Source organism: Eublepharis macularius, chromosome 19 (assembly GCF_028583425.1).
Source record: "Eublepharis macularius isolate TG4126 chromosome 19, MPM_Emac_v1.0, whole genome shotgun sequence".
NCBI lineage: Eukaryota > Metazoa > Chordata > Lepidosauria > Squamata > Eublepharidae > Eublepharis > Eublepharis macularius.
The window spans coordinates 19224495-19249960 of record NC_072808.1 but is presented as its reverse complement, the minus strand read 5'-3'; the positions used below and the strand labels follow the sequence as shown (position 1 = coordinate 19249960).

General features: G+C 44.8%; 1 protein-coding gene across 2 annotated transcripts in view; it reads left to right on the top strand.

The window, feature by feature from the left end:
- The window catches only part of TRIP10 (thyroid hormone receptor interactor 10), a 105352-nt gene that overhangs the window by 38600 nt on the left and 41286 nt on the right, over positions 1-25466 (top strand). For both annotated transcript variants that reach the window (XM_055003223.1, XM_055003222.1), the window contains exon 2: positions 18567-18682. In XM_055003223.1, coding sequence (XP_054859198.1) covers positions 18567-18682 — 116 coding nt within the window. The remainder of the gene's footprint in view (positions 1-18566; positions 18683-25466) is intronic.

Here is a 25466-nt window from a genome sequence, read left to right as displayed (position 1 = left end):
TGAAGGAGTGGAAGGGCTGCTCATTAAATTTGCTGATGATACCAAATTGGGAGCAGTAGCAAACACCCAAGAAGATAGAATTAAAATTCAACAAGACCTGAATACTCTGGAGAAGTGGGCAGCTGTGAATAGGATGCAATTCAACAAAGACAAGTGCACAGTATTACATCTGGGCCACAAAAATAGGAAGCACAAATACTGGATGGGGGATACACTTCTGGGCAGTAGTATATGTGAAAGGGATCTTGGGGTAAGAGTGGACCGTAAACTAAATATGAGCAGTCAGTGTGATGCGGTGGCAAAAAAGGCTAATTCAATCTTGGGTTGTATCAAAGGGGCCATAGCGTCAAAATAGCAGGAGGTCATAGCCCCTCTCTATACTGCCTTGGTCAGGCCACACCTGGAGTATTGTGTGCAGTTCTGGAGGCCTCACTTCAAAAAGGATGTGGACAAAATCGAGAGGGTGCAGAGGAGAGCGACGAGGATGATCAGGGGTCTGGAGACTGAGCCCTACGAGGAAAGGCTGAGGGCCTTGGGAATGTTTAGTTTGGAGAAGAGGAGGTTGAGGGGGGACATGATCGCTCTCTTTAAATATTTGAAAGGCTGTCATTTGGAGGAGGGCAAGGAGTTGTTCAAGTTGGCAGCAGAGGGTAGGACCCGAAGCAATGGGCTTAAAATTACATGCACAAAGGTACCGGCTGGATATTAGGAAAAACTTTTTCACGGTCAGAGTAGTTCAAAAGTGGAATCAGCTGCCTAGGGAGGTGGTGAGCTCCCCCTCACTGGCAGTTTTCAAGAAGAGGCTGGATGAATACTTGTCAGAGATGCTTTAGGCTGATCCTGCACTGGGCAGGGGGTTGGACTAGATGATCTGTATGGCCCCTTCCAACTCTATGATTCTATGAATAAGGGCTGTAATTTTTAAGTTGAAAGTGAAGCCTGTTGGTTCCTTTAATCAAGAGGACTGTATCAAAAGACTGTGGCAGTTGGTGGACCAGAATAGTTGGATTTTTACTCAGTGTTACGAGAAACAACCAGTTGCTCCAGTGAATTCAAAGACTCTGTTTGCTGCAAGTTTCTGTTCTCTGTTACACTTGTGTGTTCAGTTATAAAAATCTAGCTGTATTGTTCTGACTGTCGAAAGGTTTTGAGTTTCTTAACTTAAAGTTGTCTTGCAAGTTTGGCTCCTATTTCAGACCCAAAGAACCCATACTGAAAGGGGTTACACCAGCACCATGAATTGTGGCTAGAAACTTACTGACAATCTGTGAAGATCTTGTATGATCAATGTCATATAAGGTTGCCAGTCTCCAGGGGGTGGCTGGAGATCTCCCGGATTTCAACTCATCTCCAGGCCACAGAGATCAGTTCCCCTGGAGAAAATGGCTGCTTTGGAGGGGGGATTCTATGGAATTATACCATGCTGATGTCCTTTCCCTCTTCAAACCCTGCCATCTCCAGGTTTCACGCCCCCAAATCTACAGGAATTTCCCAACTTGGAGATAGAAACCCTAATGTCATATATTTTATTTATTTATTTGTTTTAGATTTTTATTCCACCCTCCCTGTGAACGGGCTCAGGGCAGATTACAACGATTTTAAAACATGTATGAGATTTATGCAGTATAAAACAGTAAAAAACATTTAAAACTTTCAAGACATCCAATCCAATACAATTAGTAATCAGATGGCGGCCGATAAATGCTACTTAAAGCATCAAAAACAGAGTCTACCACTCTAGGCGAGGGTTCAGATCTTTCAGTCTTCCTCTTTTTTAGGTTTTTTTAATATAATCTTACTTGCTTGTACCAGACAACAGCTGAACATTTGGGATCTGATCTAAATGAAATTTCTGAACAGTCTTCAAGGACAGACCCATGCAGAGCCAATGGGTTTAATTTGGAGCGCCCAGGGCTAATCTGAGAGCACATTAAGTCTAATTTAGGAGTTACCAAAGCATGAACAACAGTACAACCCTGTGCAGTTACTCCCATCTCAACCCACTGAAATTGCACTGTAAAGACGCACACATACTTTGTTGGATATTGTGCTGTTGTTGTGCGGCCACTTTGGACAAGACATTCCAGTTGCCCGTTTGTGGATCCTAACCCTTAAATGAATGGGACCACAAATTACACACACTGCTTTACTGCTCCACCAGGCGACAGTTTAGAGTGTTCGTGGAGTAGGCCCAACTTTCTTGATGCACGCCTCATCTGGGAGCGAGTTCTAATCTATCCATCTGTTGCTTATATAACAAGCCAAAGAAGGTATTAATGGCTATAGATTTGAAGAAAAGGATTTTATATACTACTTTTATATATCACTTGTATGCCTTGCACTTTTTTTCTACGCTCAGGAGCCAATGTAGTATTTGTAATGCAACCTGTAAGAATATGACACTTGAAACAAGAAGATCAAGAGAAGTATGATGAAACTCTGCAAGAAGTTGCAGGACTTTGCAGCAGAGATTTCCAAGAGTACCAGCTGGCTTGATGACTGGTTTGGATGGGTGGGAGGGTTGTTTTCGGGACTGGGATCAAAATTTAAGGCCATACTCATCTATGTAGCGGCAGGGATTTTGCTGATAGTATGTGTGTGCACTTGCATTCCATGTTTTCCTCTTATTATTTCTTGTGCACGCTGTTTCATCCCAAAGCCTGCACCACAAACCAGAGAAGAGCGTTTGATAATGATGGTGCGCCCGTTCTGTGAACAAAGTGAGCGGAGTGACCAGGATGCAGATGGACGGGCTGGGCATTGTTGAAATGCACAGTGTGCCACAGTTACATTTCAACAACACGAAAAGGGGGGGTCTGATGGATATAGATTTGAAGAAAAGGATTTTATATACTACTTATATATATCACTTATATGTCCCACGGCCATTCCCTGAAATGCAACGAGACGTATCCCCTTAGACATGAAAAGGGGAATGTGGAACTACCTGCAGGCTGGTTTATGTTGTGCGGGACTGTAGCCTTTTCTTATATACCTGAGTATTCTACGGGAGGACCCTGCACCATAAGGAGACTGACGCCATTTTGTGATTGCCCCTGCTTCCAGCTGTTCTTGGTGGCCCCTACCGCTCTTTTTCAAAATTCCAAAACTGACTCCAGGCTCTACAACGTTGGGACCTTGGTGTAGCATGTCTCCCTTTAGTTATCTTTTCTGTAACCTGGAAAGCCCCAGACTCTTGACCTCATCCTCATAGGAGAGGTTTTGCAACCCTTTCATTGTTTTGGTTCATCTTTTCTTCATCTTTCCTCCTTGTTGAGAATGGATGATCAGAACTGTACACAGTATTCCAAGTACAGCCCCAAAATATGTGAGGGCATTAAAATACTGCCTCTCTTCAGGTTTTTTCTTAATAATCCAGAGATTATTTGAATCCTAAAGACCCTACTGTTTATTTCCCTCTGTTAGAAGAATTGTTTGAGTTCATGTTTGCTCCTGCTCTCTGCTTCCTGCCATTTAACCGCTAAAACTAATTCACAAGAGGTTCTGACCTCTTTATTCCATGACTGCAAAGTTTACTCAGCAGCCTCCGGCTGAGGGGGTTGTATCAAAAGCTTTTTTGGAATCCCAAGCTCAGTTTATTAACCTTCTCAAAGGACTCCAAATCTTTGGAGAGGAAAGGTTTCCTTTTGCAGAAGTCATACTGATGGTTCCAGATCACTAAATCTCACCTTGAGTTAGCAGGAACCTGTATGGGTGACCCAGGCCACAGAAATGAGCCACCAACAGACAAGGAAGGGGTTGGACTAGATGACCCTGGAGATCCCTTCCAACCCTATAATTCTATAGGTAAGGAACTCCTCAGGTACGCAGGACTGTGCAATTAAGCAAAAGAAAACTCCTTTTAAAAGGCTTGATGAGGACTAAAAATGTTCCCAAGGAGTGGAAATGTGAGCAATTTTGAATTAGGAAAAGTCACCTTGGGAGTAGAGACTCCTGAAGGGGGAGATTTTGGGGTGGCATATATATGCATTCCCTAACCTGCCTGCCTGCCTTCCCTCCTCCTCCTCCTCCTCCTCCTCCTCCTCCTCCTCTCTCTCTCTCTCTCTCTCTCTCTCTCTCTCTCTCTCTCTCTCTCTCTCTCTCTCTCTCTCTCACTCACTCACTCACACATTTGCTTTCTATGATAGTTTCAGGTGGGTAGCCGTGTTGGTCTTTCTCTCTCTCTCTCTTTCTCTCTTTCTCTCTTTCTCTCTTTCTCACTCTCCCCCTCTCACTTACTCACTCACACATTTGCTTTCTGTGAAGATAGTTGTGGGTAGCCGTGTTGGTCTGTAGTAGAAGAACAAAGTATCTGAGGAAGGGAGCTCTGACTCTCGGAAGCTCATACCCTGGAAATCTGGATGATCTGATACCGGACCCGAATCTCACATTTGCTTTCTGCTACTATGTGTGATCTATTTGGTGTGAATGGGCTTACTACTCAATTTGGATCTTGACTTCACACTAAAAGATTCAGATGGAGGAAAACATACTTTCCTGTGCTATCTCTTGCTTCTAAGACCTTCTAGCTTAAGTTTTAACACCCAGCTCAGACCCAGAGGTTTTAACATATCTTAGACAAGCAGAAAGGAAAAGGCAGAAGTCCTGGAAAAACAGCCGAAGTTCATTGAAAGGGCTGTTTTTCCAGGTCTTCCTCAAGCAGTCAAAAATGACATCGAGTGCTCAAATAGCATCAAGTACTGGGGTGCCCCTTTCGAGCTGCAGGATATGAATCCGGTGGCACCTGAAGAAGGGAGCTTTGACTCTCGAAAGATTATACCTTGAAAATCCTGTTGAGCCGCAGGTGTTACTGACGCCCACACTCTTGTGCAACGTGAATCACTAGAGAGAGGGGGGGATGGATTAGAGACCAGAAAGGGGGAGAGAAGAGGGTTTACCTCTTACCTCTGCTCCATGGGGATTGAGCAGGGAAGCTTCCCCAATTGCGTAGGAAGTAAATACAGGTTGGTTCTCTAGCTGGTGCAAAGCCAGCTAGTGGGACGCTGGCCAGGACCAGAGGCAGAAATCTGGGCAGGACTTAGCAGTGTAAAGGAGCCGAAGCCCGTAATATGCATGGTTTAGGGAAAGATACTAGTGTCAGTTTTAGGGGAAGAACAGCATTCAAATTATTTGTTTTCCTCAGGCTTAGGTAGGGGAGGAGAATCCAGGTGAGCTTAGAGGCAGTTTTCTGGTTGGCAGAAGGTGTGGCTGAAGGAATTACAGGGAAGGAGGTTTAATTACCTCATTGGAATGTGGGATGTTTCCTGTTGAAGGACACGAAGAGGCGACTTTTATTAACTGGAAGTGCTGATGTAACTGGGGGTTTTGTTACGGAGGAATGTACGGAAATAAGAGTGTCATTGTGCTGAGAGACGCCCTGTTTGAATTGCTAAAAGGACCTGGGTTGCGAGCGCTGATAGTCTAAAAACCAAATAGTGAAAACTAATGAGGAAGGTTAAAGGAGAAAGTGCCAAAGCAGGATTACATTTGAGCATCAAGAAGACAGAAGTAATGATTACTGAGGAGTTGCACAATTTTAAAGTTGACAATGAGGAAATTGAAATTGGTCAAGATTTTCTATTCCTTGGCTCAGTCACCAACTAACAAGGCGACTGCAATGAAGACTGAGACTTGTGAGGGAGCTAGAAAAGATCCTTAAAGATAAAGATGTCTCTCTGGGAACCAAGATCAAGATAATCCAAACTATGGCATTCCCCATTCGTGTATATGGATATGAAAGTTGGTCAGTGAAATAAACCGACAGGAAGAAAATTGATTCATTTGAAATGTGGTGCTGGAGGAGAGTTTTGCGGGTACCATGGACAGCCAAAAAGACAAATAAGTGGGTACTAGATCAAATCAAGCCTGGACTCTGCCTGGAAGCTAAAATGATAAAACTGAGGCTATCGTACTTTGGTCACATCATGAGAAGGCAAGATCCTCTGGAAAAGTCAATAATGCTAGGAAAAGTGGAAGGCAGTAGGAAAAGAGGAAGACCTAAAACGAGATGGCTTGAATCAATAAAGGAGTTTGCAAATCAGTTCGCAAGATCTGAGCAAGTCTGTTAATGATAGGATGTTTTGGAGGTCTTTCATTCATAGGGTCGCCACAGCTCGTAGGTGACTTGATGGCACTTAACAACAACAACAAATATGGATTGGTATCTCGAGTTTGTCATAGTACCAGTGGTTAGGCTAAATGTATCCTGAGAGTTTCCCCTCTCTGTGCAACAAATGGCCCAAAATGATGTTTCATGACATCTTGTAGGCATGAAGAGCTGTGGTGATCTGGTTGTGGAGCCAAGATGGAGGACAGAGAGGCTAACAAAATGGTGACTTGATACCAACAATAATTCTATCTGTAATAACAAAATCCACCAATTTACCCGGAACACATGTTAGGCTAAGGAACCTATAATTTCCTAGATCCCTTTTCAAAAATTGCCCGTAATGTTTTTCCCCATTCTTTAGGTAGCTTGTGAGGAGAAGTGTATTATTTTTAAGAAGCCTACAGTTTCACGTTTAAGTTTCTTAGGAATTTTGGATATGTCCTGTCTGGACCTGGTGACTTGTTTGTTTTTTAATTCATTAGTCCTAGACCTTGGTCTCTTTGAGCTGGCTGTTCAGTCACCCTCCCTCAAATTAGTGATTCTGCCATGGGTTACCTTCCCCCATCTTTGCAGTGAAGAATACATTGTTTTTTTGCCTTTCGCTATCCTTTCACTCTTGTATCATCTTACAGTGGCCTCGCTAACTGAATTTCTGCATTTAAAGAGAGGTTTAGTGCTTGTCTTTCAGTATATTTTCTCCAGTTCTCATTTTGCTTGACTTACTGTCAATTTAGATTTGTTTTACCCGACCTTGTGGCTCTTCCTCCTCCTCATTTGGGCAAAGCTTCCACTTTTTATAGAAAGCTGCCTCTTTTTTTTAACGGTTTCCTTGACTTGTTCCTTCAGTTACGACACTGGCCTCTGTCTTGGTTTCATTTAAATCAATGGAATGAGGTATGAGAAGGAAGTAAATTGCTTGGAAATAGGGCTTTGTGCCTTAAATTCCAGCCGATTTCCTGTATTCCAGTTTAGTGGCCTAAAGCATGAGAACCATCTAGGGGTCGAAAAAACACCATCAGTATTCATGGAGTAACTGAACAGGCTTATTAAGTTTAATGGGAACAAGTTGGGGCCCACAAGGAATTGCAAGTATGAATGTGGCTGCGGGTGGGGGGGATAAACTACTACTCGCTTAGCTTTGGGTATAGTTTCCCTGACCTTTGAAGTTCCGGGTAAATGAGCAGGCAGCTGTTAACGAAACCCTGAGTTTGAGTAGTGCAATGCAGGAGGGTACTTTTGTGGGAGAGGCTGGAGACAGGGGGACCAGTGGATGTGAAATTCATGCGCTGCAATATGCATCCCTTTCGCATCATTCCGCACCCCATTCCAGGATGCTATATGATATTAGGAGCTCTGCTGCCTTTGTATCTTACGGAGAGTTGCACTAATCTGTGGAAGCTAGTGGGTTTAGACTGGAGTAACTTTGTATTGAGTGTGTTTGTACATGTGCACAAATAACTTGCCTCCCAGCCTAAGGAAGGACAACTTCCTCTCTCCTCTGTTTTCCTTTCATTCACACACCCCTTGCATGCATGTATGCATGCAGTGAGCATGCACTGGTGTATTTGTGCATGTGCACAATTAACTTTCCTCCAAGCCTAAGGAATGGCAACTTCCTCTCTCCTCTGTTTTCCTTTCTTTCTCCCCCCCCCCCCCCGCTTTCTAACTCATACTCAACTGCCTTCCGTATTTTGTGGCTCCTGCATAGCGATGTGCTCGTCTGGTTTGTTTTGGAGCGACCCTTTTAAGCTGCCCTATCGGGGAACCATTAGAAGGAGCGGTGATCATATTTGGGGGGATCATATCTGTTTTCATGTTCTTCCTTTGGAGGATCCAAACCACCAGCTCTCAGTAGGTCTCTGTGCTTTGATTCCTGCACACCAGGGCTCTCCCTTTCGAGTTCCAGCTCTCTGGAAAAACATCTTCTTTTCTCTTGAATGCCTCTCTGTCCAGAGGGTAAGCAGTCTTGCTGGTTGCATTCTGTTTGCCAGACTTCTGTGATAGCTTTTTCTTCTCCGCAAACATCTCCCCAAGTTGTTTTCTCTCCTAACGTTGCTGTGAGTGGGAAGATCGGCATTTCCTCTCGTAATCCCCCCTTAGGATCTGAGCTCTGGGAGGATCCCACTCCGAGATTTGCTTTCAGCCAAGCCTTCACTTGCTGGCCGAACCTTCCTGCCAGATGTCCAGTTCCCCGGACGCAACAGCTTGTTCTCAGTGACTTGTTTCAAGGTTTTTTGTGGTCAACAATATTGTTTTGTGCTGGCAGCCAGCGAGTCCGTTGCTCTTTACTTAGCAAATGTGCAGATGAGCCTCTGCTGTCCTTGTCTGCCTGCGGCTTTGCTGCTCATACAGAGGGCTGGCTCAGGACCAGGGCTTTTTTTCAGCGGGAACGCGGTGGAATGGAGTTCCGGCACCTCTTGGAAATGGTCACATGGCCGGTGGCCATGCCCCCGATCTCCAGACAGAGAGGAGTTTAGATTGCCCTCCGCACCACAGCGCGGAGGGCAATCTAAACTCCTCTCTGTCTGGAGATCGGGGGCATGGCCACCGGCCATGTGACCATTTTCAAGAGGTGCCAAGGGTGATTTAAACGTTTAAAAACTGCCCCCCCTCCCATGTTCCAGCTGACCCAAAGTGACGTCATTGTGAGGTCCTGGGAGTGTGCACGCACTTTGCACACGCGCATGCGGTACCAGGGGCACCTCCTCCCTCCAGGAGTGGCCCCTGTGCTGGCAACCCACTGAGTTCCACCACCTCTTTTCCTAGAAAAAAAGCCCTGCATATGGCCATTCTTCCACAAAGCACTTCAACAGTAAAGCCTTTATCCAGGGCTTTTTTTCTGGGAAAAGAGGTGGTGGAACTCAAGACCGCATAATGAGGTCACTTTGGGCCAGCTGGAACGAGGGGGGAGTTTTTTAAAGTTTAAATTACCCTTGGCGAAAATAGTCACATGGCTGTTGGCCCCGCCCCCTGATCTCCAGACAGAGGGGAGTTTAGATTGCCCTCTGCGCTGCTTGGTGGCGTGGAGGGCAATCTCTGTCTGGAGATCAGGGGGCGGGGCCACCAGCCATGTGACCATTTTTAAGAGGTTCCGGAACTCCGTTCCGCTGCGTTATTGCTGAAAAAAATCCCTGGCCATATGTATATTTATTTGAGTATGAACTCAAATCTGAGATAGATCCATTTTTGATACTGAATGAAGGTTATCATTATTGGAAGAACTTTTGATATGTATAGATGGGTATGATTGTTATTTGTATAGAGTTTTAGGATGATTGTATGAAATTGTGTACAGTTTATTTATTCATGTATTGCACTAGTCACTTTAATATGTTTATACGATTCCATGCACTGTGATTTATTGTAACCACCAGGTAGGGCCTGGAGCTCTCCTGGAGTTACAGTTGATCTCCAAACTGCAGAGGCCACGTCCCCAGGAAAATATGGCTGCTCTGGACAGTAGACTCTGTGGTTTTATGCCTCGCTCTCTCCAGACTCTCTCCCCCAAATCACCAGGGATTTACCAACCTGGAGAGCCAGTGTGGTGTGGTGGTAGCTAAAGTGGTGGGAGACCCTGCCTTGATTCCCCACTCTGCCATGGAAGATCACCAGGTGACCTTGGGCTCATCAGACATTCCTTACCTAACCTACCTCGCAGGGTTGTTGTGAAGGTAAAATGGAGGAAAGGAGAATAATGAAACTGCTTTAGGTTCCCGTTGGGGAAAAAGGTGGGGGTATAAATGAAATAAAATAAAGAAAAACCTGGAGCTGGCAACCTTGTGTGAGCTATAGCAGCTCTGGTCATTTGGGCAACAACTCATTTTTGCTGTTCAGGCAAACTGCTGGGCAGTGGAATAGCTGTGTTGGACCCCTTAATATATTCTGTTAAGAGAGAGCTGGGGTGGGGCAAGCTTCAGTTTCCCTATTCGATGCTCTGTTCAACCAGCAGCTTTCTAGATGGCCTGGGAGAACCAAGTGAGAGAACTAAACTGCATTGTCAGTTGCGCAACAACAGTGATAGGAGCCAATGGAATGTCCCTGGAGCATCTCCTCTTCTGCGTGACAGACGTCCATCTGCTTCTCATCTGTAAACAGTGGGAGAAGCTGAGAACCTCTGTCATGGAATCAAAGCTCTGAACTTTCGGGGGGGGGGGGAGACTGCCTGTGATCTTTTGCATTCCCATGGACATGCCATGAGGACTAGAAATGTGCTTTCTTTTAAAAGTTGAACAGTGAGCTGTCTGCTTTGCAGCTTGCAGTTCAGAGTACAAAGAAAGTACACAGCATCTCAAAATCCCCTGGGGCAAACCAAAAGTGTGTATCCCTCAAGAGTTTGCAAGATTCAAGTCCAGTAGCACCTTTACGGTTGATCGAGAAGGTGTTAGTCTGTCTGTAGCAGTAGAAAAGAGCAAGAGTCCAGTAGCACCTATATGACTAACAACATTTATGGTAGGGTATGAGTTTTCGTGGGTCTGAAGACATGAGCTGTGACTCATGAAAGCTCATACCCTGCCACACATTTTGTTAGTCTTATAAGTGCTACTGGATTCTTGCTCTTTTCTACCTTAAAGGTTGGTTTTAAAGACTAACAAGATTTCTAAGGTACAAGCTTTTGAGAGTCAAGCTCCCTTCATCAGATACTGGGAGCGTTGACTCTCGAAACCTTATCTCTTGAAAATCTTGCTGCTCTTCAAGGTGCTACGGGACTCAAATCTTGCTCCTTCCTCTGGCATGGCATGAGCTTCCTTTTTCCATTCCAAATAGTCAATTCCACATCCCTGCTCTTCTGATTTTCAACATCTTTTGTGTTTTAAAACACAAAACTTCCCGGAGGATGCATGTGCTGAAAAACCTACAAGCACTTTAAGTGCCTTTGGAGGAAGATTCTCTAGAGCCAAGTGTTGAGTTGCTGCCTCTGTCCAGGGGTGGTTTTATAAAACACGGCAGGAATGAGCTCTCAATAGTCTCACACTTTGATCTCCATGTCTTCAAAGAACCAAATAAGTTGATTTTGCTGAATTTTTTCATTATGTCATCTGTCTTACGGTAAACTTACATTTTTGCTGACTTTCCCCCCGTATGTATTAGGAGAGGGTTCAGCTAGACAGTCTAAAGTATGTTCCCCATTGTGGGAGGTTCATATATGACTCCAACAAAGGAGAATATGGAAAAGGAAATACTTCCTTTGGACAGGCAGAAACTACCTAGTGGTGGTCAGGAACTTGGACATGGGCAACTGGGCGTGCTTATCTCCTAGAGATAGCCCTGAAACTTTTCCCTTTATATTTAGTAAACAAAAGTTGAGAATTAAATCTCCCTTTCCGAGATGCTCTATTCCATGGGGGAGAAGAATAGCCGTTTTTCTGCCTCCATCTCTATCATTTAAAAAGAGAGGGGAAAGCTTTCATTGTGACACTTTAGCACATCGTGGGATTCGTCTGAGACTCAAGTATGGGAGCTAGGCTCTTTAAAAGATGGAGCCTGCCTCTCCTCCCCTCCTCTTTTGCTCAGTAAGAATGTCTAAGCAAGGTAGAAACTTGCCAAGGGGGTCTTTGTAGAGATTTTCTATGAAGGAATTGTTTTAATGAATGAATACACCCAGGGCTTTTTTTCAGCTGGAATGTGGTGGAACGGAGTTCTGGAATCTCTTGAAAATGATCACATGGCTGGTGGCCCCGCCCCCTGATCTCCAGACAGAGGGGAGTTGAAATTGCCCTCCGCGCTGCTGAGCTGCACGGAGGGCAATCTCAACTCCCCTCTGTCTGGAGATCAGGGGACGGGGCCACCAGCCATGTGACCATTTTCTCCAAGGGCAACCCACTGAGTTCCACCACCTCTTTCCCCAGAAAAAAAGACCTGAATACACCTTTGGATGAGTCGAGTCTGCAAGGCACGTTCTGGAAAAAGATCTCGAAACAAGGGAGTAAGTGGGCTGCTCGTTGAGCAATGGTGCAGGAGCTGTTTTCATTCATCTGCAAAGGAAATAAGAAAGAGACAACCAAGTTTATGATATTGTAATCCATTTTGGCACTACAGCACTTCTTAGACTTACATGTGATTTTGAACTTATTTCTGAAGGTCGCCTGTATGGTGTTTTTTTATTTATGACTTCTGCTTCATATTTATTATATTTATGACCTTGAATTCTATATTTATTGCCTTTACACCTTAACACATGTAACTGTATCGAGGTCTAAATTTCAGTGGTATGGAAGAATTTGGCAACTGGTAATGAGTAGGTTTTTGTTACTATATGTGTGTACTTGACACTTGATTCAAAAGATTCCTTAATTTTGCAGAGGAGTTAGCCATGTTAGTCTGTGGTAGCAAAATCAAAAAGAGTCCAGTAGCACCTTTAAGACTAACCAATTTTATTGTAGCATAAGCTTTCAAGAATCACAGTTCTCTTCGTCAGATGCCTGATACAAAGACTATTAATTTTGCAGACTCTTATGAGTGAGCTGGTTACGGAGGGAATCGCCTATGTGTTTGTCAGACTCTTTTTCGGGGTGGCCTGGCTGTAGCCTCACCATGTTGTTGCTTTAAGCTGAATTAGGAAGCTGGTGATGTCATTTTAGACTCTTGTCTAAAATGTTCTTGTTTGGCCCCCCGAATTCTTCAGATATGAAGCAATAACTTGCTTTTGCCCCCCACCCACTGAACCTGGGAGCTGGGGCCTTGGTGTTCTGCTCTGAAGTCCAACCCCAATGGCACTATACATCATATGATGTATAAAATAAATATTGTAATTTAGCTAAAATTCTGTTGGGAGCAACCAAGGATAATTTCTTCCTTAAATTAATTGAAAAAAGGATAAAACTAGCCACCTTAAAGGTAACCCCCAGAGGACGCTCCGATCAGGAGAGAAACATCTATTGGTGGTCCCTGGCCCCAAGGAGGCCCGCCTGGCCTCAGCCACAGCCAGGGCGTTCTCGGTCCTGGCCCCGGCCTGGTGGAACTCTCTGTCAACTGAGATCAGGGCCCGGCAGGATGTGTTATCATTTCGCCGGGCCTGTAAGACAGAGATGTTCCACCAGGCATATGGCTGAGGTCAGGTTTGGCCTCCACCAGCTGAAAAATGGAGAAAAATGGAGAAGAATAAAATCTGAACCCCTCCCTACTAAGGTTGTCCACCACCTTATCATGTCGAGTTGTGTCTGCTGCTATTGATTGCTGCCATCTAAATATATATATTTTATATGTATGTTATATTATATTACATTATATTTTTTATCAATCTGTTATGGTTTTAACAGTGTAAATTAAGTTTAATGTGTTTTAATATGCTGTAAACTGCCCTGAGCCCTTTGTGAGAAGGGCGGAATAGAAATCTAAATTAAATAAATAAACCTCTGGAATGGCATTAGCCAATAGAAAGTGCGTGCAGTCCTCTCTACCAGAAAAGTTAGTAAGAAATGGGTGCAAGAATTTCTTACGAATAGTCTTGTTATAAGGGCAGTGTAGAATATAATGAACAATATCATCTACCTGTTTTAAATTGCAGGAGCAAAAGCGCTGTTCCAGGGGTAGTTTTGAGAATCTACCTGGAGCTAAGCAGGCAGCATGGTTTGAAAACAAGCTTGTGTGAATGCCATTAGAGAGATCAGCCGGACGGTGGGAGAAAATTTTATTTTCCTTAAACTGGGGATACCGAGGTGAAAATTTAGATTGCCCAGCAAGGCTGATATCTTGAAGGGCAAAGATCCACACTCACATATCCCCCAAATCCCAACACTTGACATTGTGTAGGGCTTCAGACGTATGTTGCAGATCAAAGCTGGCAGAGAAAATTCCTCTGATAGTATCGGCCTGCTAAGAGGAAGCTGGTGACATCAGTTAAAATCCTGAAAATGTCCTTGCCGTGCTTATGAAGAAGGGCCCAGGGAGAGAAGTGTGCTTAAAGTAGTAGAGGTCATTGAAGGAAAGTTAGGGGAGAGCGTGACTCCTCATGGCTCCACACTCTGTTAAATTGGAAAAAGCACAGCTTCCCTGCCGCACCCTGAGCCCATCTCCCCAGTTGACAGGACAGATGTGAAGAAATACATGTGGTTGTCCCCAGCTTGTCTAGCACTGCCCTGAGTCTGTCTGTCTGCCTGGGGTTTAAATTTTGTCCTGTAAGCAGAGCCAAGGTTTGAGTGAATGTGCTGAAATTACTCAGGGAAATGGCATGAAAATGATCACTCTGGCTAGGATTGCTTCTTCCTCCGTGCTGGCCAAAATGCTGCCTCCCCCCCTTGAAGTAGAAGTTGTCCGTTACATAACAGGCTATGGTTTGTAAATCGTTCGGTGCAAAATGCGTCGGTGCGGGTGGCAAGTTGGACATGGCGTTGCAGCAGAAAAGAGGATCCCCCACCCCCAGTTGTGTTCTCTTCCATAATGCGTTGTGTTGCAATGACATCATATTGTGGATTTTCTCATCTGCAATAACTAATGGATGTAGGGTGGGAAATGTGTCACACTGCAATCTCACTCTCCCCCGCCCCCCGACCCAGTAAGGGATTCTGCTCTGGAACTTTTGTTTCCCATCCCCCAGTATGTATACTCTGTCTCCCCCCAGCCATTCAGCATTGTGCAATGAAAGCTTTTTAAAATCTGATTTTGGTGAATGGGAAATGGAAATATTTTTTGCCCCACTCGCCTCCAGTATTGCATGCTTGCTGACAAAAATTGCATGCTTGTATCCTGTTGAGTTTTGGAAATTACCTGGCCTTATTGGTCAGAGCCAGTGTGGCGGAGTGATCAGGATGTAGACCTAGGATCTGGGAGATCCAGGTTCGAATCCCCTGCTCTGCCATGGAATCTTGCTGGGTGACCTTGGGCCAGTCACAAACTCTCAGCCTCACCTACCTCACAGGGGATAGATCAAGGTGGGTAGCCATGTTAGTCTGTCTGTAGCAGTAGAAAAGAGCAAGAGTCCAGTAGCACCTAGAAGACTAACAACATTTGTGGTAGAATGCAAGCTTTCGTGAGCCACAGCTCACTTCAGATATCAGATCTCCTCCATAATGTGTGGGATGATCCTCTTGAGTCATCAGCTTGCAGATTTTCTCATGTGCAATAGCTAATGGATGTAGGGTGGGAAATATGTAACACATCAGGTATCTGAAGAAGAGAGCTGTGACTCCTGAAAGCTGTTACCCTACCACAAGTTTTGTTAGTCTTATACATGTTACTGGACTCTTGCTCTTTTCTACTACCCCACAGGGTTGTTGTGAGGATAAAATGGAAGAGAATGATGTGAGCCACTTTGGGCCACCGTTGGGAAGAAAAGTAGGGCATAAATGAAGCAAATGAATGAACGGAATATTACCTGTAATGATGGTGATTTATCAGGCCTTGATAAATTTTCTACATATCTCTGGGAGGTAGCCCAAAAATTTACGAGCCAGATTATTCTATTACAAACAGAGCTTTTTTTTCAGCTGGAACGCGGTGGAACGGAGTTCTGGAACCTCTTGAAAATGGTCACATGGCCGATGGCCCCGCCCCCTGATCTCCAGACAGAAGGGAGTTTAGATTGCCCTCCGCGCCGCTCCAGCCGAGGGTGATTTAAACTTTTAAAAACTCTCCCCTTGTTCCAGCTGACTCAAAGTGATGTCATTGGCCCTGGGAGCATGCGTGCACTTTGCACGCGCACATCTGGTACCAGGGGCACCACCTCCCACCAAGTGTTGCCCTCTGTGCTGGCAACCCACTGAGTTCCACCACCTCTTTTCCCAGAAAAAAAGCCCTGGTTACAAATACAATAAACGCATACGGGTTTATGAAGCAGACAAGAGGCCTTATATCTTTAAAGTATACTTACAACTTCTGTCGTATTTTTTTCTGAAAAATCATAGTTGTGTAAGAAATTGTTCTGCCAGGTTGTCTAGAATCAAATTGCTCCCTTAAGATTTTGAAGGCGTGATTTGTTTTAATTCATGGAAAGTGGAGCTTGGAGCTCAATTTGAAAACACCCAAGCTAGGCGCAGATGGCATTTTCTTGGTCAGATTACTGAGATTTCCAGCATCTGTGATTACTTTGGGGTTTGAGTCATAAGTGGAAGTATTGTTAGAACTAGAGGCAGACTGGAGGAGGGCAAAAGGGTCCACAAAAAGGGCCCCGCCCCTCCTGCCACCACATCCCTTCATCTGCTGGAGGGCCAAAGACCTGGAGGAGAGAAAGGAGGCCTCGTCGTTGTTCTTCGCCCCCCCCCCATATGTCATACAACAAGATTAAGAAGGGCCCCTCCCTGAGAGCTTGGAGAGTTGTGGTTGGTCATGTAGACTAGCGTCCTTCAGCCAGTCCAAACTCAGGGTCCTACTGGGCTGCAAGCTCGTAACATCAGAATCATGCAACAGAAGCTAGAGGGGCAGAGGGCCAGCCAGAGTTGTGACATCACTGGGGAAGGGGAAGGCCGGAAATCGAAAGAACCAGGGCTAGAAATGCAAGCTGTGTACCAAAGAGTCATGAGCCACGGAGGAATCCCCTCCACAGCTGAGAGTCCTTGCCTTGCCATTCTGTTACTCCTCTCTGCACATGCGCAGCGTTGAGCAGGGAGCGCGGAACCTTCAGTCCCAACACATGCACATTAGCAGTAGGTTATTCCAAAAGGCAACAAGAAATAGTGACCCTATAAGGACTCACAACCCAGCAGATGGGAGTGACTTCATAACCCATCTGAGGATCCCAGCGCATGGGTTGAAGACCACTGATGTAGACAGCGCCAGGCAAGATGGACCACTGTTCTGTGTCCGACAACTTCCTGTGTTTCATGTTACTATTTACCAGATGCTTGGGAAAGGTCCTTGAGCAGATTCCGCAGAAAAGTCCCCATGAAGCTAAGGTCTCAGTGACGTTGTCTGTGGTTGCCTAGGTAACCTGAAATGGGAGTGTCCTGAGATACTCTTACAAGATTTCAATTGCCAACCATTATCTTTTCCAAGTCTGGTTTGCAGACATCTCTGCCTTAGTTCTATGTAACCCACCCACCCCCCTGCCATGGATTTTTTTGGATCTGTATGCCATAAGTCAGCTATGACTTGAAAGCTCTCCACCACCATGGGCAAAATAATCAGCTACTAATGAGATAATTTATCACTTGTTCTAAATTTATGCTTGTAATGATGCTGTCATCAGAACACTTGAGTGGGAAAAGCCTCCCGTGCACCTTTGCCTTCTGTTATTTTTAGTTGGTAAAAGAGGAGGCATTCGGTAGACGCACAAAGTGATTAGAGGCAGAATGACAGAAGACTGCTAATAGCTTATGGAAACTCTCTTGGAGTCACTCCTGTATCATAGATTTGTATGGTGGAGGTTAACACACTTGCTGGAAGCATATTTAAAAACTAAACAGTGTGAAGGATGTTACAAGATGTGTAGTCTTGGTCCCTTTTTTCCTCTTCTGCACCCCCAGATGTGCAAATCCATTACAAAATCTAGAAAACAAATCTTGGTTAGAATCCAGTTTGATGTAGTGGTTAAGAGCGGCAGGACTCTAATCTGGAGAGCCGGGTTTGATTCCCTCTCCTCCGCTTGAAGCCTGCTGGCTGACCTTGGGTCAGTTACAGTTCTTCGGAGCTCTCTCAGCCCCACCCACCTGATTGACATGAGGATAATGACAACACACTTTGTAAACCACTCTGGGTGTGGCATTAAGTTGTCCTGAAGGGCAGAATATAAATTGAATGTTGTTGTTGTCGTCGTCAATATCATCTGAAGGGGGCCTGTCTCTGCAAGGGATCTGCCTTGAGTTGTGGTGATACACTTTGAAAAGGGAGAGTAGATGCCGTCACCTGGTTGTGCTGTCCAAAGCACAGGATGCTTGGTCCTTGTGCAGATCCCTTTTATTGCAGGAGAACTCTGCCCTGTGGATTTTCCACCTCAAGGCATCAAGATGACGGAGGTCAGTGCTGTAAAAAGGATTCTGCCAAGCTGGGGGGGGAGCTTCGGGTCTCATGTGGCTTGTGGACAGAGGAACAGTGACCGAACCCTCAGCTGAGAGTTGTATACATCGGCCAGAGCTCGGGCACTGGGCCAGATAGACTGATCAAGATGACCGAATAAGTTATTCTTCATTCTTCTGTGCTGTGTAAGAGACTTGTGTTTGTGTGCTTGTTTCTCATCACTTCGCCACTTTATGTGTCCTCCGAGGACCTCAGACATGGGCCTGTTTCTTCCTGATATGGTAAATTTGTGTCTGGGAGGTATTGCTCCAGCCTGAACATACAGCTTCCATGAATTATTGCTGCTCTGGACAAGAGTTCCTACACATTTCGCCAGGTTGGGGAGATGTGCTAGCCTTCTGTGTGCAGGGTGTGTGTGCGTGTGTGTGGAGGAGTACTCGGTCAGTCCTGAGCTCCATTTGGGCGAGTACAGCCCAAACTCACCATGAGAACTAGGCTTTTGTGGCTAGATCCATTGGGCCCTCTTCCTTTCCGCTCCGTCTGATAGTATTTCTCTCTTCTCCCCTTCTAGGATCAGTTTGACACCATCGAGCGCCACACGCAGTGGGGCCTAGAACTGGTGGAGAAATACGTCAAGTTTGTGAAGGAGAGGACGGAGATCGAACAGTCATACGCCAAACAGCTGAGGTAGGCCTGCACGGGCTCAGAGGGCAGCTGTGCCTGAGATTTACTTGACTGAAAGGAAAGGCTGGTTATTGCTTTTGTCTGTGCCTGGCTCTGGGAAAGAGTGCCTGGTCAGGCAGTGGCATGAATATAAGAACTGGAATATAAGAACCCCCTCCTGGGGTATTTCTCCCTTTCTAAAGCACTGGGTGAAGAGAGTAGACATAGGTCTCTCTCTCTCACACACACACACGCACCCACACGCACATGTGTGTTTGTCCAGACTTGAATGCTGTTGTGAAGCAGGCTTTGTCCCCTGTTCCCCGAGGTATTCTGATGCTTTCTCGCATGTCCTGGGTTTCCCCAAGCTTTCCTGTGATCTTTCCTAGACCTGCTTTACTGTAATGTTTTGGGAAAGATCACAGCAGCACTGGTGGGGGGGGGGCTCCCATGTGGATGGGAAAACTTGGATCTTTCTGGTCCCATTCCTCATTGGCACCATTTCCCATGCCCCAGGAAATTCCAGTATCTCCGCAACAAAAGAGGGTAGGGATTTATTTTTTTAAAAAAAATGAAAGGTGGAACATCAGAGAACCTGACAGATTGTTGTAATGCTAAAACAATAGGGGCAAAGCCACACGCCCTCGGAGCGTCCCGGCGTTGCACGAAATGTTCGCTAAACACCCGGAAGTAGCGTGTCAGTTGCCAGTTTTCTTAAAGCCATGGGGCGGGGGGGGGGCTGCCATGGGAGACTGGGGCAGAGCAAATGTGGGGGGCCCTGCCATGAGGAATCTCCTCTCCCTCTGTGCTTTACGGGCAGGCCCAGTAGCAACAGGGAAAGCACACAAGCCTGTCCCCATGTAAAAAACACTAGAGAAATGTTTCAGCAGATGCAAGCTAGACACCAAGGAGTCGGTGTGCATTTTGGGCCCTTCATTGGCTCAGAGAGATGGAATGAGAGAGTGTGGAGCAGGAGTTGGACAAAAGAAGACGCTACGTGACCAATCATTTTCTGCATACCCAATTCACAATAGTGTTGCCAGGTCCTCTTAGCGTCTCGGGGCGTGGGTGGCCCTGCACTGGCATGATGACGTCACTTCTAGGCAGTCACGTCATCACACAAGGCTGGGGAGCGTGTGTGCACTTCATAGTGGGCTGATGTGGGCCCCAAATGGGCCTGCTCCAGCCCGTTTGGGGCCCATATTGGCCCACTGCGAAGCACAGGAGTGCTCTCGGAGTGGCGTGATGATGTCAGTGATGTCGTTGCACCGCCCACGGGAGTGCACCAGGAAGCCCATTCCCCATCTTTTCTCCTGCTGACCAGATAAGCGGTGATGGAGGGCGAAAGATGGGAGTGGGAGATCCTCTGCCCCCACCGGGGGAATGGGATCCCTAATCCACAATGCAGGGATGATTATATTGACCAGTCTTACAGGCATCCTGTAAAGGCTTTTTGTAAATAACGAGCCCTTTGGGGACGAAGAGAGATACTGTTTCAGTGGGCTGCTCTATACCCACCCGTCTGTTGTTGTGTAATTGCTGTTGCTCATTATGGAACCTTATTGTCCATGTTATTTAGCCCCCCTGTGCTGGGCTGAATTACAGACGCTCTGTTGAGTGCAATATTATTTTTATTTATTATTATTGTTTATATCCTTTATAGTCCACCTTTCTCACTGAGACTCAAGGTAGATTACACTGTGTGAGATTAGTACAGTCAGTTTCAAGGACATTTCCATAAACAATGCCGTAGGGAAAGAAACACAAGTTTACAAAGATGTAGCATTAGCAAGTAGCTAATACAGGGTTGAAGAAATGCTGAAACAGAGCATATGAACATGAAGCACATAGGAGCGCATATTTATAACAACAGATGGTACGTAAGACAACATAGTGGTGAAATCTACTTTGTAAACAAGTTTACTTTGTAAACTTGTATTCATTTGCCCTATGACAATGTTTATGAAAATGTCCTTGACACTGTATGGAAATGCCTGCCCTTGCCCTTGCTACTGATTGTACTAATCTCACACTGTGTAATCCGCCTTGAGTCTCAGTGAGAAAGGCGGAATATAAATGACAAACAAACAAATAAACAAATAAGCCTTCCCTATTTACTGAGAGTGTCTCACTGTGTTGCTTAGAGTTTGATTTCTTCTAAATTTTGGGGACTTTTCTGGTTTCTGAAAACCAAAAATCCCCACATTTCCAAAATGTTTTCTAGTCCTGTGAAAGGAAAATATCTTTGGATTCAGTGTGACAGAGAAAAATATGTCTTCCCTGTTACAGAAATTGCCTCTCACTCCTGAGCACCTGAACAGCACGTACCACTTGATCTGTTGGAAGTACAGGTCAAATTTCACACCTGTGCTGCTGGGTCTGTGATGTCTGACTTAAAATCATAGAAACTTAGAGCTGGAAGGGACCCCAAGGGTCATGTTGGAGCACCTTGCAGGAAAAGTATCCCTTGCTCCTAAACAAGAGGCATCTGGTTCCTGTTGGTAGAACAACTGTTTGGCTTTTACCATATTGCCTAGTGCTCTCATAGGAGAAACAGTGGATGCTGGAAGCCATCTTTAACTGGAGGAATGACCTCTCTTGATTCAGAGGGCTGCAGGACTCTTTTCGAAGATCACCTCTTCCTAGGTGGCCTCAGGCATTTCCTCTTTGCTCCTGCCCCATGTATCCCCCACCACTCAAGCTGCAAAGTGTGTGTTATGTGCCATCAAGTTGCCTCTGTGTGGCGATCCTATGAATGAAAGACCTCCAAAACATCCCATCATTAACAGACTTGCTCAGATCCTGCAAACTGGAGGACGTGGCTTCTTTGATTGAGTCAAGCCATCTGGTTTTAGCTCTTCCTCTTTTCCTACTGCCTTCCACTTTTCCTGGCATTATTGACTTTTCCAGAGAATCTTACCTTCTTATGATGTGACCAAAGTACGATAGCCTTAGTCTTGTCATTTTAGCTTCCAAGGAGAGTTCAGACTTGGTGTGATCTAGAACCCACTTATTTGTCTTTTTGGCTGTCCATGTTATCCGCAAAACTCTCCTCCACCACCATGTTTGAAATGAATCAATTTTCTTCCTGCTAGCTTTCTTCACCGTCCAACTTTCACATCCATATATAGTAATGGGGAATACCATAGTTTGGATTATCTTGATCTTGGTTCCCAGAAAGGCATCTTTAAGGATCTTTTCTAGTTCCCTCACAGCTGCTTTTCCAAGTTTCAGTTTTCTTCTGATTTCTTCTTTGCAGTCTCCCTTTTGGTTGATGATTGAGCCAAGGAATAGAAAATCTTGAACAATTTCAATTTCCTCTTTGTCAACTTTAAAATTCTGTAATTCCTCAGCTGCAAAGGTGGATGGATAGATCTGCTTTGCTCTCGGCAGGGATTTTCTTCCTCTTCCCCCCACCCCCGTCTCTTTCATCCATGCCTTGGATCTCTCTTGCTGTTGGGGGGCTGTTTCCGGGCCCTTTCTGTAGAGTCTCAGGATTGTCGTGTTTTGGAGCATTTGAAGCAAGTTCACTGTGTAGAACAAAATGTTTAGGAGGGCATTTCTATAAAGGATGTAGTATAAGAGAGTGGAGGGTGCTTCTGTAAGTCTATGCCACTGTTTATTGTATGTATCTTCCACCCACCCTGTGCCATTCTTGTTCTGGAAAAGGAGCCGTCTTGGCAGCTGCCTTTGGAAAAGGAATGTACTTCTTTTTACAACATTCACAGATCTAAACTCCCCATGTAATTCTATCCTAAATTTGCTGAAAGTGTTTATACTCCTGATTATAGCCTCTGTTGTCTTCTCTACCAGAATTTTTAGATCGGGGCTGTTAGTGAAGAAGGGCTGTACTTTGCCCCCAAATCCTCCATTTCATTTGCCTGGCATATCATGTGATACTCATTTCCTTCCCACGTTATTTGTGCGTTTCTGCCTAAGGTAGAAAGCAAATCCCAAATAGAAAGAAAAGGTGAAAGCTAAATCCACTTTTCAGATTATGTGATGGGAGTGAGGAAGAATTCCATCTCCTTTTTTGGGACCCTCACCTGAATACTTCTCGCTCCGGAATTTTGTTTGACATCTTGGAGTCCTCCTTTCTGCTTTTTAAATTTGAAATGTAGGAAGAACCAGCAAGGCAACTCAAAAATAGATAGATAGATAGATAGATAGATAGATAGATAGATAGATAGATAGATAGATAGATAGATAGATAGATAGATAGATAGATAGATAGATAGATAGATAGATAGATAGATAGATAGATAGATAGATAGATAGATAGATAGATAGATAGATAGATAGATAGATAGATAGAGGGCTTTTTTTCAGCAGGAACGTGGTGGAACGGAGTTCCGGCACCTCTTCAAAATGGTCACATGGATGGTGGCCCCGCCCCCTGATCTCCAGACAGAGGGGAGTTTAGGCACGGAGGGCGATCTAAACTCCCCTCTGTCTGGAGATCAGGGGGTGGGGCCACCAGCCATGTGGCCATTTTCACTGAGGGCAATTTAAACTTTAAAAAACTCCCCCCTTGTTCCAAAGTGACATCATTGTGCGGTCCTGAGTTCTACCACTGAGTTCCACCACCGCTTTTCCCAGAAAAAAAGCCCTGGATAGATGGATGGATGGGTAGATTCCATATAAATGAAATGTCTGAATTTTTCACACACAAACCCCGAAAACATTAAGCAGCTGAAACTAAAGATGATGCATGATTGGAATCAGTATTGCTTTAAAAAAAAGACTGAAAACAGCTGTAGCCTCACCCTTGTTTGGTTTGGTAATGTGTTTCCCAATGCAAATCACCCGTCCAAGCTTTCCTTTGCTCCATGGGGGAATACAGACACCTGTATTGCACCCAAATAGAACCAGAGACCTGTGGCAAGATGAAGACTTAACAAAAACGTACCTGCATAATCTTTTGTGATTCTGAGCTTACTTTATCTGATGGATAGGAGTGTTCATACATTAGAATGAAGCATTTGTATTGGCAGCTGAAAGGGAGGCTGAGGGGGGTGGGGGGAAATACAATCCAAAGAGTTACCGGTTCACTCAGAGCAAGGGAGTCTCGTTCCCAACTGTTGTTACATGGGAAAAATGCAAAACTCAGTGCAGGATAAAATAAGATAATAAGCAATAGAAAGTGTAGCTGAAGTAATTAACATCTACATGGGGTGGGAAATGCAAGTTAGAAATTCTAGGTCCCTTGGGTATGGGGGAGCTGGGAATTCTAAATTCAGTAATTTCCATTGCATTCTTTCTTTGAAATTCTTTTGGCACATTTGGATTTTCCTTCAGCTTGGACTGGGGTCACCCCCCCCTTCTAACATTGTGACTTTCCATTTGTATATTGCTAAGTCCCCATTGTGGGTTTCTACAACATTTCCTTTGGACATTGTCATTATCCCATAACGACTTGGACAGAAGAAACAAGAAATTTGATTGTATTTATTGTATAATGTATTTATTCATTTGCACTTTACACTTTTGCACCTTTGCACTAATACAGTGTTTATAAGAAAAAAAGAAAAAAGAACTGTTGGTTTATTGTATATTCCCGGACTTGCTGTTTACGGGAATTCTAAATTCAGCAATTTCCATTGCATTCTTTCTTTGAAATTCTTCTGTAGGATAAGAGTGATTTTGGCTCCTTCTACTCGGAGGCAGCTGTCTGTGTAGCTCAGATGCAATGGAGCGTCCACACAGCATTTCCCCCTGCGCCCCCCGCCACCATTTTGCTCTTCCATCAGAGGGCTTTTTTAAAAATTAAGAATTGCTAGATCATAACACTGTTTTAATGATCTGTTGCAACACTGTACTTGTTCCCAGCTTCATTTTTTTAAAAAAAAAGTAAGTCTCTAGCCCTTTTTGTTGTGGCCTTATTAGGAGAAATGTGCAGCCTCTGGAACCCCTCGTGAAAAATAATAATAGCTGCATTTATTTACTGCTCTTCTAAACAGATGAGTGCCCCAGTCAGTGTTGTTATTATCCCCAAAATACAGCTGGGGAGCTGGGCTTGTAAGGAGTCGCTTACCCATGGCCACCTGCTGAGCTCAGGTTGAATTATGGATACAATGAATAAATAATATTGAATAATGGACATAAATATGACATTAGATATCAGAATGCTCAAAAACCAGCAGGAGAACATTTTCATCTTCCAGGACGTTCCATTGCTAACTTAAACAGTGGCTGTCCTCAAAGAGAGAAACTTCAAGGGGAGATTACAACCTGAGATTGCTGCAATGGAGTCTATTCACAAGTTCAGAACAATAGACCCTCCGGGGCTGAACAGAGCCCCAAATGCTAATTTCTGCTGTAATCAAGTTGCTCTAATCAAGTTGCATTGTGCCTTTCCAGCCTGACATCTTCCTTTGCTACACCCTTCCCATGTAATCAAGCTGTTTTGTATCTGAAATCCTGATCCCCTCCCTTGTAACACCCCACCCACCTTTGGCTGGAATATAAAGGGCTGAGGGATCTCCATTCCTACTCACGTCTGAAGAAGGGAGCTTTGACTCTCGAAAGTTCATGCCCTGAAAATCTTGCTTGTCTATAAGGTGCCACTGGAACCAAAATAAAGGCCCTGGGAAAAATGTGAACCCATTGGCTTCAGAATATTGTGATTCTTAATCTCAGATTCATGTCTGCGCAGTCTTCTGCAAGGCCTAGTTTGTTGTCCACCACAGAGAGCAAAAGGGCGTTGTGAATTCCTGGCGGCATATATTACACTGGAGAACGAGGAAGTGGATAAAGTGCAAGACGGCAAAGCTGAGGCTGGCGACTTCTGCATGGAGATTTTTCCATA